The sequence below is a fragment of the Phalaenopsis equestris genome, unplaced genomic scaffold, assembly GCF_001263595.1.
Source record: "Phalaenopsis equestris unplaced genomic scaffold, ASM126359v1 Scaffold000190, whole genome shotgun sequence".
Classification (NCBI taxonomy): domain Eukaryota; kingdom Viridiplantae; phylum Streptophyta; class Magnoliopsida; order Asparagales; family Orchidaceae; genus Phalaenopsis; species Phalaenopsis equestris.
The window spans coordinates 185654-199025 of record NW_018164632.1 but is presented as its reverse complement, the minus strand read 5'-3'; the positions used below and the strand labels follow the sequence as shown (position 1 = coordinate 199025).

The window sequence follows — 13372 nt, the reverse complement described above, 5'->3', positions numbered from 1 at the left end:
CCGATTTATCGAAAATGTTAACTCCTTTTAATGATTTGATCACTCATTGTTACAACTTTGCATTTAGATCTACTTCTAAACTTACATTTCATATATTAGTTTTGGATATTCTCAAACGAAGGCCTTTTAGACTCCAAAATTGATCTCCATAGTTCAAATTTTTCCTAAACTTTTTCTCTAGTCATATCCACATGAAGGATATCACTAGCGTGAAGCAAAAATTCTAATCACGTAGTTTCTCAGACCTAACCATATCATCTCAACTTCGTGTCTCCCACTCTTCCGCAAGCGCAGAAAGCACCACTCGATCTAACCTCCTCCTTTCCTTTACGTTCATCTTCTCAGTCGCACACAAAGACACACACTCAATATGGAGTTTTGCACCCGTTACATAATCATCGTTGCACGATCCAATTTCATACTTCTTACGCTGCCAACCCGTAGTTATGCACTCGTCGCACAATCCATACCTATTTCTTGCGAGCCCCGCAATTTTGCAAAAATAGAAATGTAAGCATGAATTAATGTGTGGATTCCACTGTAGCTATAGTGATTCTACTATAGCTACGACGATTGCATTATAGTTCCAGTGATCCGTATCTAGGTGGTGTTTAGCTGCAAGTAGGATTTTGGGTTAATAGGATTCGGAAATCCCATTAAATCCACCATTCCCGTAGACTTATTAAATCTGGATTTAATCCGAATCGAAGGGAAATTTTTGGACCTTTAAGTCCGAAAATTCATAAATTCGCGGACTTCCGTTTTTGTGTTTGGTTGGATTTCATAAATTCGATGCTAAATCCTATTCAAAGATGCTACCAAACATCCTCTAGGGTCATTTTGGTTGTATATTTTGGCATTAATTTTGAATTTATATTTTCTTTAATTTTGATATGCAGTGTTAGTAATTTATTTGTACTGAAAGAGTTAGATTATGTGACAGATAGCAGTTACACAAGCAAGGACTTTGCATGACAATATATAATAAGTACACCTAATGAAAAATAATTTAGATATAAGTTTTGCAATCAAGTTTGTAGTGGAACAATAAATAGGATCAAACATCTTGCTAGCACATATAAGGGCATTAAATCATGCACTAAAGCACCCACTGAACTTTAAGAGAAATGCAAAATTTTTTAGATGTAAAAGTTGAAGCACAAAATGGCAGTATATTAAGTGATATTAGAAGTATCCAACAACTATTTGTAAAGGCCAAAATGCCAATAATTCATAATTATTGGGCTCCTCGTAAAGGTCACAGAGTTAGAGGTCTAATAAATTCTTTCACCGCAAAACAAGTTAAAAATTTTACTCCAAATTCAAAGTAGAAGATGAAAGAAAAAAAACATGTAGTGCAATTGGTATATTTTGGTACTTAGCCGGATTGACATTTAATGTTGCCAATGAACAATATCATATGCTCATGTTTGAAACAGTTATTAACTTTAAACTTAGTTTTACTCCACGTACAATACATGAATTAAGAACTTGGATACTCAGATGAAGTTGATACAATCAATAAGACATTAGAGGATCATAAGATGACATGTAGTAAATATAAGTGCTTGATTATGTAAGATAGTTGGACATATGGAAAATGTTATACTTTAATTAATTTACTTGCTAACAATTTAACTGAGACATTTATTTTCTTAATATGTTAATTTTTCTAATAATATAAACAGTGGTGAGTTATTTATTATTCACTTATTTGGATGACAAGATTGAGGAAGTACGGGAGAAAAATGTGGTATAAATTATAATAGATAATGTAACAAAGTATGTGAAGGCGGGTAAAAGAGTAATGGAAAAAATATAACATATTTTTTGACACATTGTGTAGAACATATATTGGCCTCATGTTAGAAGATGTTGGAAAGTTGAAGATTCACGAAAACACACTTGCAAAAGCAAAACAAAATAAATTTATTTACAGTCACACATGTTATTGGCTTGATGAGATCTTGTACAAATGTGGGGGAAATCGATTGTGCAGCCATGACATGGTTTATTACTGAATATTTGACTCTTTAAAACATTTACATACTTTTTTAACCACTTTAGATAATATTCTCCTTAGAAGATTGATGTTCTAGTCAATGGGCTAAGAATACAGAATGTAAAGAAGCTCAAGTTGTTATTTTGTTCGATCTATATTTTTGGAGTCTTCTTGCTACTGTATAAAAAGTGTTGTACCTAAATGTTCTGAGAGAGGTCAACTCATAAAAAAGACCAGATATTTGTTATACTTATGAGTTAATTGATTCAACAAAAGAAAATATTACTTTTAATTGTGAGCATTATGAAAAGTAGTATGAACCTATTTGGAGGAAAATTGATGCAAGATGAGATTCAACTTCATTATGTGGCTGATTATTATTTAAACTCTCAATTTCTCTTTGAAGATAATTTCTCTAATGGTGAAGAGGTAAATCGAGAGTTAATTGCTCGTATGGAAAGTATTTTGGATTACGAAGGTCTTCTTTGAGTTGTTATTCAACTAAACTTGTATTCTTTAAGAGGAGATATTGGGAGTAGAGTTCTTATGGACCTAAGAAAGTTAAGATGTCCTGCTGATTGGTGGATGAGATTTGGTGGGAAAACGCCTGAGTTAATGAATTTAGTTATTCGAGTTCTTAGCCTCATCTGCAGTTTTCATGGATTAGGTAATAACTTTTTTATTTTTTTAAATTGATATTATTTGTTTTCAATTATCACATTTTTAAAAATGATACTTTTTATCTTATATTCATACTAAGAAGAGGAACATGTTGGATCACAAGAGATTGAATGTTTTTGTGTATGTAAGATACAATACTTGATTAGGGGAAAGAATTATAAGAAGAAAATAAGGCATTGATCCAATAAATGACATAAACTTTGGTGATGAGTGAATTGTTGTGAAAGTTGATCCAATACTTTTATAGGAACCTTCTTGGTTGAATGAAGAACATGTATTTGATGTTGATGTTTATGTATCATAAATGTGCTTATAACTAATGCAAATAAAGAATCACAAAATCTTACACAAGGAAGAAATGATGTTTTTATAACTTATTCATAGAGAAAAGGAAGCCGAATGAAAAAAAAAAGTTTTATATTTACTTTTAATTAACATTTACATAATTATATATTCTTATAGAGAAAAGGTCCTAAACATTTATGAATGTGATTTTGTTTATTTTTATAATATAGACAACAATGATAAGAAGAAACAAATTGTGAATGCACCTGATACTGAGCATGGCGATGACTTTAATGAAGGTGATAATGAATCTAGACAACTTGAAAGACCTAGCTATGATTTGGATACATTATTGGTGAAGGAGAAGAATATTTTGGGGATGAACTTCAAGAATGAATAATATTCAAGGATTGAAATCGATTGAGCACATCTAGTTTATTTTTTTGCTCAATGATGTTTATTTATTTTTATATGATTGTACTTTTTGTGGTGAATTTATACTAATATCTTGAAGATTTTAGTTCTAGAAGACTTGTTTTGAAATTGAATGATTATATGTTTTTTTTTTCCTTCAAGTTTTTATTTGATATCTTAAATTTCTTTATATTACGGGGCTTATGCCTCGCCCTGTAAAGCTAAAACACTTCACCCAACGCCCTGGTCTTTTAAAACATTGAAAGCAAGTAGTTTTTTTAAGATCTTATTGGATGGTTTTTTGAAATTATAAAATTTGGTACTTGTTTTCATGATTTTGGAAGGAGAAACTTAGGGATCAGCCCCTTTTTTCCATCAATTTGTACTTCTTCAGTGGGAAAAGAGGGGAGAAATGTTTTGCTCTTATTCTCTTACAGCGAAAATGTTTGTTGTCCTTCTAAAAGATTTTTGCTGTTTTATGTTTCTCTACTTATTTTAGTTTATTATTTTTTTTTCCATCAGATAGTTAGAAACTTTGTTTTCTTTATTTTTTTTTATTCCTAAGCAAATTAGACAGAGGGGAGAATTTTGATTAAATTGGATGCATTAAAAATGAAGATAATAGGATCTTGGTTAAACATGAAGACATCAAGAAAAGATAGAAATATTTTTTATAAAATAATTAAATGAGGTTTGAAGGATGAAATTATTTTGAATGACTATAAAAAATATAATGAAATAATAAATTGATCCAACAATGTGAACCGGAGCTTCCCTTAAAATAATGCATAATTATATGGCTTCAGGTTAAGATATGATACCTTTTGAAATTCGGAGAGTTATTAAAGATGTTATAATTATTTTGTTAAAAAAATTTTCAATTGAACTTTAAAGACTAAGTTTATGCATACTGACTAGAGAAAAAGCATTTGGGTTCACCATTAATATTCTCAACATAAAATAATTTTCATTTTAGATCAAGATTAATCAAACTTTGGGTACCAATATTTAGGAACAAATATTATGTTTAAGGTTGTGATGATCATAGATAAGTCAAACTTTGAAGTCGTATAATGAAACTATGAGAGAGTAATGAAATAGGTGATTAAAAAACTTGCATCAATTTAGAGCCAAAATTTTTTTTTTTTTTTCTCTTAGTAGATGAAGAAAATCTGCAATGAAAATAATTTATATGTTAAGCCATCTAATGGTGAAGCAAAAGAGAACAATTAATAGATCTACTTATGATCTTCTTATGATTTTTATTGATCTATTATCCAGTGAGATGTAATTTATTTGGTGTGCAATAAGGCAAAAATGCATTTATTAAATTTATGTTGATATTCTTATAGATATATATGATGGAGCACCGATTAATATTATTAGTAGTTGTGGTGTGATTCAAGAGTTTTTAATTATCTTTAAGTTCATATCAAGGATCAACATTAAGTTTATATCTTTTTTATATTGATTATGATAATTCTTATAAAGGATATTCATAAAAGAATTAAGACATATATGAGAATATAACAATGAAAATATAGAATAATGAAAAATATTTAAAATTTTGAGGACTTGAAATTTGTAGAGCAAATGTTGTGTATATGATATTAATGGGTTTGATATTAACAATTTTTATTCAATTTATATAAAAGAAATGGTGATATCTAAGTGAGAGAATTAAGTGTCTTGGATCTGTGCATAAAAATTAAATTATATATGAGAATATAACTTATAGCGTCAAGATAGTTTAAGATGAGAAGTATCTTTTAGATGTTTTGAGTAATAAAAGGATATGTATTTTCAAAAGTAACTTCATAAACAGATCATTTATATTTAAGTGTATCGTAAATGAAAATGTTAAGATAGTTGCAATAGAAAGGATACATTAAGAAATATTTTGTTAGATGAAAGGGGTTGAAGTGACATCTATTGATTATAAGGTGACAGAAAAAAAATTGAGATGGTTTGAACATATGCAATAAATGGCAGAAAATGTGCCCTATTAGGCGAGTAGATAAAATTATTGTTAGAGCATTAGAAAGGATCATGGATGGATCTAATGTTGCATTAGTAGAAGTTGTTTAAAATGATTTTTGAAGTATATGTTTAAAGTCTCATACGATACTGTTGAATGAATGAAACTCGAGGATGTAAAATGCTAACCATATAGTTTTAGTAAAGCTAATGATGATGATGAGGTTGGAGGAAATAAAAAACTTCTATTATCTGTTTCTTATTATTTATGTCTTGTTTTATGGCTAGAGTAGTTCCTCTGTTTTTCTTCTCTCAACCAAAGTACTTGGGATTTAGAAAAAGTCTAATGCAGCATATGTGATCTTTATAACTACTAAATTCTCTTCATGTTAGGTGACGTGGAGCTCGACTCACTTCATCCATGTTTGGGCAGTTCCTATATCATTGGCAAGATATTGAATGTATTTAATTCTTCTTTTTCTAGATGCCTTCCGGCTACTTCCCTGCTTGGTTCCCGCCTCTTGCTTCTGCGAATAACGAAGGAGAGGGTCCCATGATCCATTAAATATCAGCAAAGGAAATTGGATTGTAACCTCTGGCAGCTGAACTCCATGCATCGCAAGGCCCGACTCTTCCTAATTGCTTCTTCGGCCTTTTGGCTTACACAAGGAAGAAGGTTCTCATAGCTGCTCCTTCTGCTTCTCCGCTCAACAGGGAATTCGAGAAAGGATCGGCTTCCCTTTGTCTTCTTCTGTGGCTTGTGGGGGGAGAGAGAAAGAGGGAGAAGAGAGAGAGAGAGAGGAAGAGAGAGAGCTTTTCTTGTGAGTCGACGTGATCAACAGTGCGTAATTCCTCAAGCTAATAAAGTTCTCTGCAGTTCCGTGGACGTAGGCAATTTGTTGAACCATGTAAATCTGTGTTTTTCCTCTTTTCTGTTTGTGAATTTCTCGTTCCAATTTTCACTTTATTGTTGAATCACGTAAATCTGTTTTTTACAACAATTGGTATCTGAGCCATGGTTTCGAATCTATGGAAAAATGATGGTTGGAGATGAAGTGATGACATCAGAGATCGAGAAGTCTAATGACACAAATTTTGGTTACTGGACGATTCAGATAGAGGACTACCTCTATGGGAAGAAACTTCACCTGTCGTTACTGAGAAAGCAACCGGAAAAGATGAACGCCATCAAGAAAAGAATTACTGCAGATTTCATTGCAGTTTTATCAGATATGTATGAAAAGCCATCGACAAATAAAAATGTGCAATTGATAAAAAAGTTATTCAACTTGAAGATGACAGAAGGTGTGTTGTTGCTCAGCATCTGAATGATTTTAATATCATCAAAAATCAATTGTCGTCAGTTGAAATTGATTTTGACGATGAGATACATGCGTTAATATTGTTAGCTTCATTGTTAAATAGCTTGAAAATCATGAGGATGGCGGTTAGCAATTCTGCAGGTAAACCTAAACTACAATATGATAATATTCATGATTTAATTTTGGCTGAGGAGGTGTTCAAGAAAGATTCTTGCGAGACCTAGAGTTCAATTTCGACATTAAATGTTGATTCCAGAGGGAGATCACAGGACATGAAATTAAATAGAGGAAGATCAAAATCAAAGCACGAAGACAAGAGCAAGTCAAAGTCTAGACTAAATCAAAGCACGAAGACAAGAGCAAGTCAAAGTCTAGACTACCTGCTGGAATTGTGGCAAAGCTGGCCACATAAAAAGAAGCTGCGAAAATTCGAAGATGGAGGATGATAGCGTTATTATTGTAACTGAAGTAGTACAGGATGCATTATTGCTGACAGTGTACAGTTCTGTTGATAATTAGATACTGGATTCTGGGGTTTCTTTCCATACATCTTCTCACAGAGAGTTAATGCAAAACTATGTTGCAGGTGACTTTGGGAATGTGTATTTGGCTGATGGAAAAGCTCTGAATGTGGTGGGGATGAGAGACGTTAATATTGGACTCCCTAACGCAAATGAACTTTGCAAAAGGTCAGACACATTTTTGAATTGAAGAAAAACTTCATTTTTGTTGGGTAGCTCAATGAAGGTTATCATACAATAGTGGTCTCATATAGCTTCTGAAAGGTTACAAAAGGGTCACCGGTACTGCCTCGGGGTAAGAAAACTGACACAATATATATGACTACAGGTTTACTCGGGCTTGGTCACATGAGTCAGGTGGTGTGACAAAATTTCAGTCCAGAGGCAAGCTACCAGAGTTAAAGTTAGTTGATCTCAGCATGTGTGAGAGCTGCATTAGAGGGAAGTAGCATAAGGTTAGTTTCTTGGAAAGTGGCGGAGCTCTAAAGGCAGGAAAACTGAATCTTGTACACACGAATGTGTTGGGACCTTCTCCAACGACATCTCTTGGAGGCTCGCGTTACTATGCCACAGTTGTTGATGACTACAGTAGAAAGGTAAGGTTTGCTGATCTGCTAGAGGTCACAGTTCATGGCAGTGATTAAAATGATGAGGAGAGTAGGTTCGGGGCACCCTTTCCTATTGTTCAGCAATCAGCTGCAAAGTCATCCAACCCTACAGCTACAATTCGCAGGTCAGTCAGGAATAGACGTTCTTAGTGTTACTCACTGAACTTGAACTATATTATGTTGATAGATGGGGGAGAACCGCAAAACTATGAATAAACCTTGCAAGATGAAAATTCGAGCAAGTGGGATCTGACTAGAAAAAGGTAGAAGCTGAAGTTGTGCTCGACTTCAGTTGGTCTTCTTGCTTGAAGACAGGAGATGAGTTGCAAATGTGGAGGATATCACATTTGAGGAAAAGGACGATGCATCCAATGTTCCGGCCTCCAAGTGGGAGAATTCTTTGGTGATGTGGAGCCCGGCTCACTTCATTCATTTTTGGACAGTTTCTATATCGTTGGCAAGATATTGAATGTATTTAATTCTTTTTTTATGGATGCCTTCCCGCTACTTCCCTGCTTGGATCCTGCCTCTTGCTTTTGCGAATAAGGAAGGAGAGGGTCCCGCGATCCATTAAATATCAGAGAGGAAATTGGATCTTAACCTCTGGCAGCTGAACTCCATGCATCGCAAGGCCCGGGTCTTCCTAATTGCTTCTTCGGCCTTTTGGCTTACACAAGGAAGAAGGTTTGCATAGCTGCTCCTTCTTGCTTCTCCGCTCAATAGGGAATTCGAGAAAGGATCGGCTTCCCTTTGTCTTCTTCCGTGGCTTGCGAGTAGAGAGGGAGAGAGAAAGAGGGAGAAGAGCGAGAGAGAGAGGAAGAGAGAAAGAGCTTTTCTTGTAAGTCTAAGTGATCGACAGTGTGTAATTCCTCAAGTTAATAAAATCCTCTGCAGCTCCGTGGACGTAGATAATTAGCCGAACCACGTAAATATGTGTGTGTCTGTTTTGCTATGTTTTTTGTTTTGCGAATTTTCTCGTTCCAATTTTCGCTTTATTGTCGTCATTTTTTCACAACACTTCCCTCGATCCAGGTATTGAGATTTAGAGAAGATCAGTTCTACATTTGTGATCTCCACAAATCCTGATCTGTAGGCCTCATAACTTATTTAATATCTTATGTTAGGCCTTTTTGTGATGTTGGTTGTTGGCAATCTTTGGGTGGTAGGCATAAGTAGAGGAGGATGGAGAGCTTCTTTGTTGATGTGGGATATTTCCTCAACTGCTAATCTAATGTCTATGTCTAGGTCATTTGAGGGGTCATGTGACTACTTTCACCAGTAAGAATTAAATGTGACCTCAAACCAATCTTGAGGACCTTCATATATTTCTTTACATTCTTTGCTGGGACTTGAATGGGTCATTTTCAAAATTAAGCCTTTGTTTTAAATGCTTATAATATTATGAATGCATTTGTGGTTCATCCTTTTAAACATGCTAATATATTTTAATATATGTTATAGAGTTGCTAGTTTATGGATTTGCTCAAGACCACACAATGATTAAATGTGGCCTGAAACTTTGTCAGCTAATGGTTTAAGCATTAACCTTTTATTCAAATCATTAAATATTTTGTTGGTTAAATTTGTAATGAAAAAATTTTTAATTTTAACATATTTCTTAAATTTAATGAACTTTTGTGACTTTTATTCTATTTATTTCTCTTAAAAAGAAGACATAATAAAAATTTTAAACCATTTTCTTATATATATATATATATATATACAATATTTTGTACATAAGTGTATGTCCAAAAGATTAATTTAAGATTGTTGCTAACATCATTTACTATTGCTGATTTGATAGTTGATTTAGTGATTCTTTAGATGCATATGTGAATTAATAACAATTATTTTCTTGTTAACTAGTGTTAAAATAATATTCTCTTTTTATATGTCAATTTTTGAACTTTATAAATATTTTAAAAATATGCTATAAATTTTAACAAACTATTTTGTCTAGCATAAAAAGGCATTTTATTTAACTCTTCTAGTTTTAGGAAAATCATATTAAAATGGCCCCTCAATTATTTTTGGGGTATTGGTATAGTCCAAGCTATATGATATGTCCAATTTAACATCTCGACTCTTCAATTCTGATTCAAAATTGTTTCTTAACTTCTCAAATGCAATTCAAATACATAGAGACTAATTTATATCATGTTTGAGACCTTTAGGCTAAAATGAACGTATTAGATAAGCTGTGACTGACATGAACCCATACAAAAATCCATGGATCATTTTAACCATTGTTTTTGTATTCAATGTTTTATTTCTATATTTCAATTTGATTTTAAATTGTGAGAGTTAAATTATGATATTTTAACATATTTGTAGCATTATCGTATTATTTTTATTTTAACTCACTCATGCACCCATACGTGCTTGAGTTTGCACTCATGATCTTACAGTTGGAGACAGCACATACAACTACTAGGCCAAGCGGACTGTATGAAACTGTACTTTTTCAGCATCTATAATTTTGGTGTCAAAGATTTATATTTAGAGATTGGCAGCTTTTGAAATGCTATGGATTTCTTATGAGAATATTTAGTATCAACCAAAAGTTTTTTTAACCCATTGTAACATGCAACGAAGTCCAACTTCCTTTGTAAACTGATGAATAATTTTGTTCGCATTCATTCAAATTTCGGCTGAATTATCGCTAATCTTATGATTGATATAATTCTAAATGCTTGTTGAACTCCAAAATTCAGTTTTTAGCTTGTTTCTCACTTGTGAATGTAAATGCATCCGATTTTAAGGTCTCTTACAAGAACTTATTCAGGAGGGAGAAAATATTATGTCATGACTCCGAACGTAGAGCTACGTTCGGAGTTCAATAAAATGAGGACACGCGGAATGTCGGGACCTACCTACGGGGTGGGAGAAAAAAATAATTTTTTTCGGCACGAATCCCAGACCCGTTGATTTTAAAATTTAAAAATTAACTCTAATCGTGTGACCCGACCCCAATCCAACCCAAAGTTGCGAAGCTTCCAATAACACCGCAAATTAATCGAATAACACTTCATTTTCCATAAATAACACCGCGGAATATTCGAATAAATTCCTTAGAAGACCAAATAACACAGTGGAAATTGAAATAACGCGAGGAATATGCCGAATAACACAGCCCTAAATCAAGTAACGCTAGGGAATTTCCAATAACACTGCAAAGTAATCGAATAACACCACATAATACTTGAATAAGACTTCATTTTCCATAAATAACACCGCAGAATATAAAATAATCCTACGGAATTAGAAATAACGCTGATGGAATATTCCTATAACATAACAGGAATATTTCTATAACACAACTATTTCTGTATTAAGTGTGTTATTTAAGTGTAAATCGGTGTTATTCATGTGTTATTCCGGTGTTATTCGAATTTTAAAGCACTGAATGTTGTGAAAATAAAGTAATTTCAAATGTTTATGTTAATTTCCACGAATGACATACTTTTATTTGCTTTTCACTGTACTTAATGTTTTTAAAGTATGTAATTTTCCAATTTTAATTAAAAGATATTGAATTTAAGAATAAAGGTTTGGGGTTAAAGTTGGGCCGGGCTGCACACGCATTTTTTTTTATATCAAAATTCTATATGAGTCCGACATTCCACGTGCACTCATTTGTTTGGAGTTATGATGTAATATTTTCTCTTCATCTTGGGGAGGAAGGAGTATCCTAGAAAGCTAGATGTATTATTTTTCTTCTTTTAGCCTTTTCCATCTCTCTCTCTTTTATTTATTTACAGTGGCCCCACCCTCTAGCCAAGAGGAAATTTTCCGTTCCTGTAAATTGCATATAATAAGAGATGGAAAATAAACACATTTTTAATTCCCCATATGGGAGAATTTTATGGATGCTCAGAATGGGATGATGGGATTATCAAAATATGCTAAAAACTAGGACTGAAATAGTGAAAATAGACAAAATGGTCCCCGGGAAGACTATCTTAGCCCGCATGAAGGCAATCCCGGAATTAATTTAACACATATAACCTCTGGGACTGAAATGGCCTAATGTAAATGGTCAGGAGATAAATTTGACATTTTTAGCAGCAGTATTGATTTCTCTACGAATGCCTTGGCTCTTATGTTTGCAAACTTATATTTTGGCTGCCATTCTTTAACCATTTATTGCCCAACTATTCTCTAAGTACCAGTAATATCATTCTGATTATTTGTTCCCTTCTGCAGCTTGTCATAGTTTGGCACCATTCTCTGTTTGGTTTTTCAGCCATTTTTGAATCCCTCGAGGATGATGAGCCATGATTGACAGTATGATTGTGTTGCTTGCGGCGATCAGGCTGGAAGGTATTCTTCATCCTACAATGGTGTTTTGCGCCAGCCAGCTAAACAGCTTTCTACAGGACAATGGTAGCGGCTTTTGCCTGTTTGGTAGATGAAGGCTTGTTTTATGGATTCCCGAAGCCAATCATCAAACAGTGCTTTTTAATGGAAGCTTCCCAGTTTAAGTTGCTGAAAATGGAACCCTTCTCTGCTTGCTACTTGGCAGGCGAAGGTAACAATTTTTCAATATATATATATATATGTATGTATGTATGTGTATGTATGTATGTATGTTTTTAGTTGAGTTGGGTTATCCAAGGAGCCAACCAGATGAGAGTGGAAGAGTGGAAGGTAGCGTGGATATGAAAAATCGGGTTTTTTTCGTGGGAGATTGTGATTGTTTGTAGTGAATGTTATTCTGAAGAACTCAACTGTTAATGCTGATTTGTATTTTGCTTTTTTGGAACTTTACATACATGCCACCCAATTTTTATGTTTTCACATATCTCATACCAAAAGTATGATATTTTCATTTATAGCACTTGTGTTATAAGCTTAAACATGAATTATTTTACTTATATAAATTTAGCAATAATGGTGTTTTTGATGTATTGCTAAAAATTTGGGTGTTATGCATGTAAAAAGTGAAAATTTTGGTGGTAGATATTTAAATTCATAAGAATTGTGTGGTATGTATGTAAATGTTCCTTTATTTTATGACTCATGGTAGTGTGGTAATTGAGCGAATCATGCCGAGCATTCTATAGTTTAATTTTGTTCAATTATTCATAGAGTTGAACTTAAATATGGCTCGGATTTTAAAATCTTATTTAAATGTATTTATTATTATTTTATTTAATCTAAGGTTTAATTACGTAACTATATATGTGATTGTTATGATTTATAATTGCAATCATAATTATGGTTATTAAAATTGGATTGGTCATTGTATAGGAAGAATAAGAGGCTTAATACCAAGTTGAATTGAATGATATAATAAATATTTAAGTTATTATAATATAATTTAAATGATGTAATAATATAAATATGAGATAAATATATGATAAAACTAAATAGAATTTGAACATAATTAACATCTTTGATAGGTAGCCAACAAATTTTCATCAGTCGACACGAATTTTGGTGTAATTTTTTGAAAAAAAAATATTTAAACTTCAATTAAGAGTCATCCAGAGCTTTGATTTCAGTAAATTTATAGTCAAATGGATCGGTTTGATGAGACGGAACTAATGATATGAAAGT

The 13372-nt window shown here is 32.8% G+C and overlaps 1 protein-coding gene across 5 annotated transcripts in view; it reads left to right on the top strand.

The window, feature by feature from the left end:
• LOC110022429 (regulator of nonsense transcripts UPF3-like) overlaps positions 1 to 12586 on the top strand; it is a 69959-nt gene extending 57373 nt beyond the window's left edge. For 2 of the 5 annotated variants that reach the window (XM_020721364.1, XM_020721362.1), the window contains exon 13: positions 12017 to 12586. Coding sequence is in view for 2 of the 5 variants with exons in the window: in XM_020721362.1 (XP_020577021.1) it covers positions 12017 to 12026 (10 nt within the window). In the remaining 3 variants the exon portion in view is untranslated. Of the gene's footprint in view, positions 1 to 10197; positions 11043 to 12016 lie in introns of those variants that run through there. The other 3 variants (XM_020721361.1, XM_020721366.1, XM_020721365.1) reach the window with 3 other exon arrangements.
• Positions 12587 to 13372: the final 786 nt, after the last annotated feature.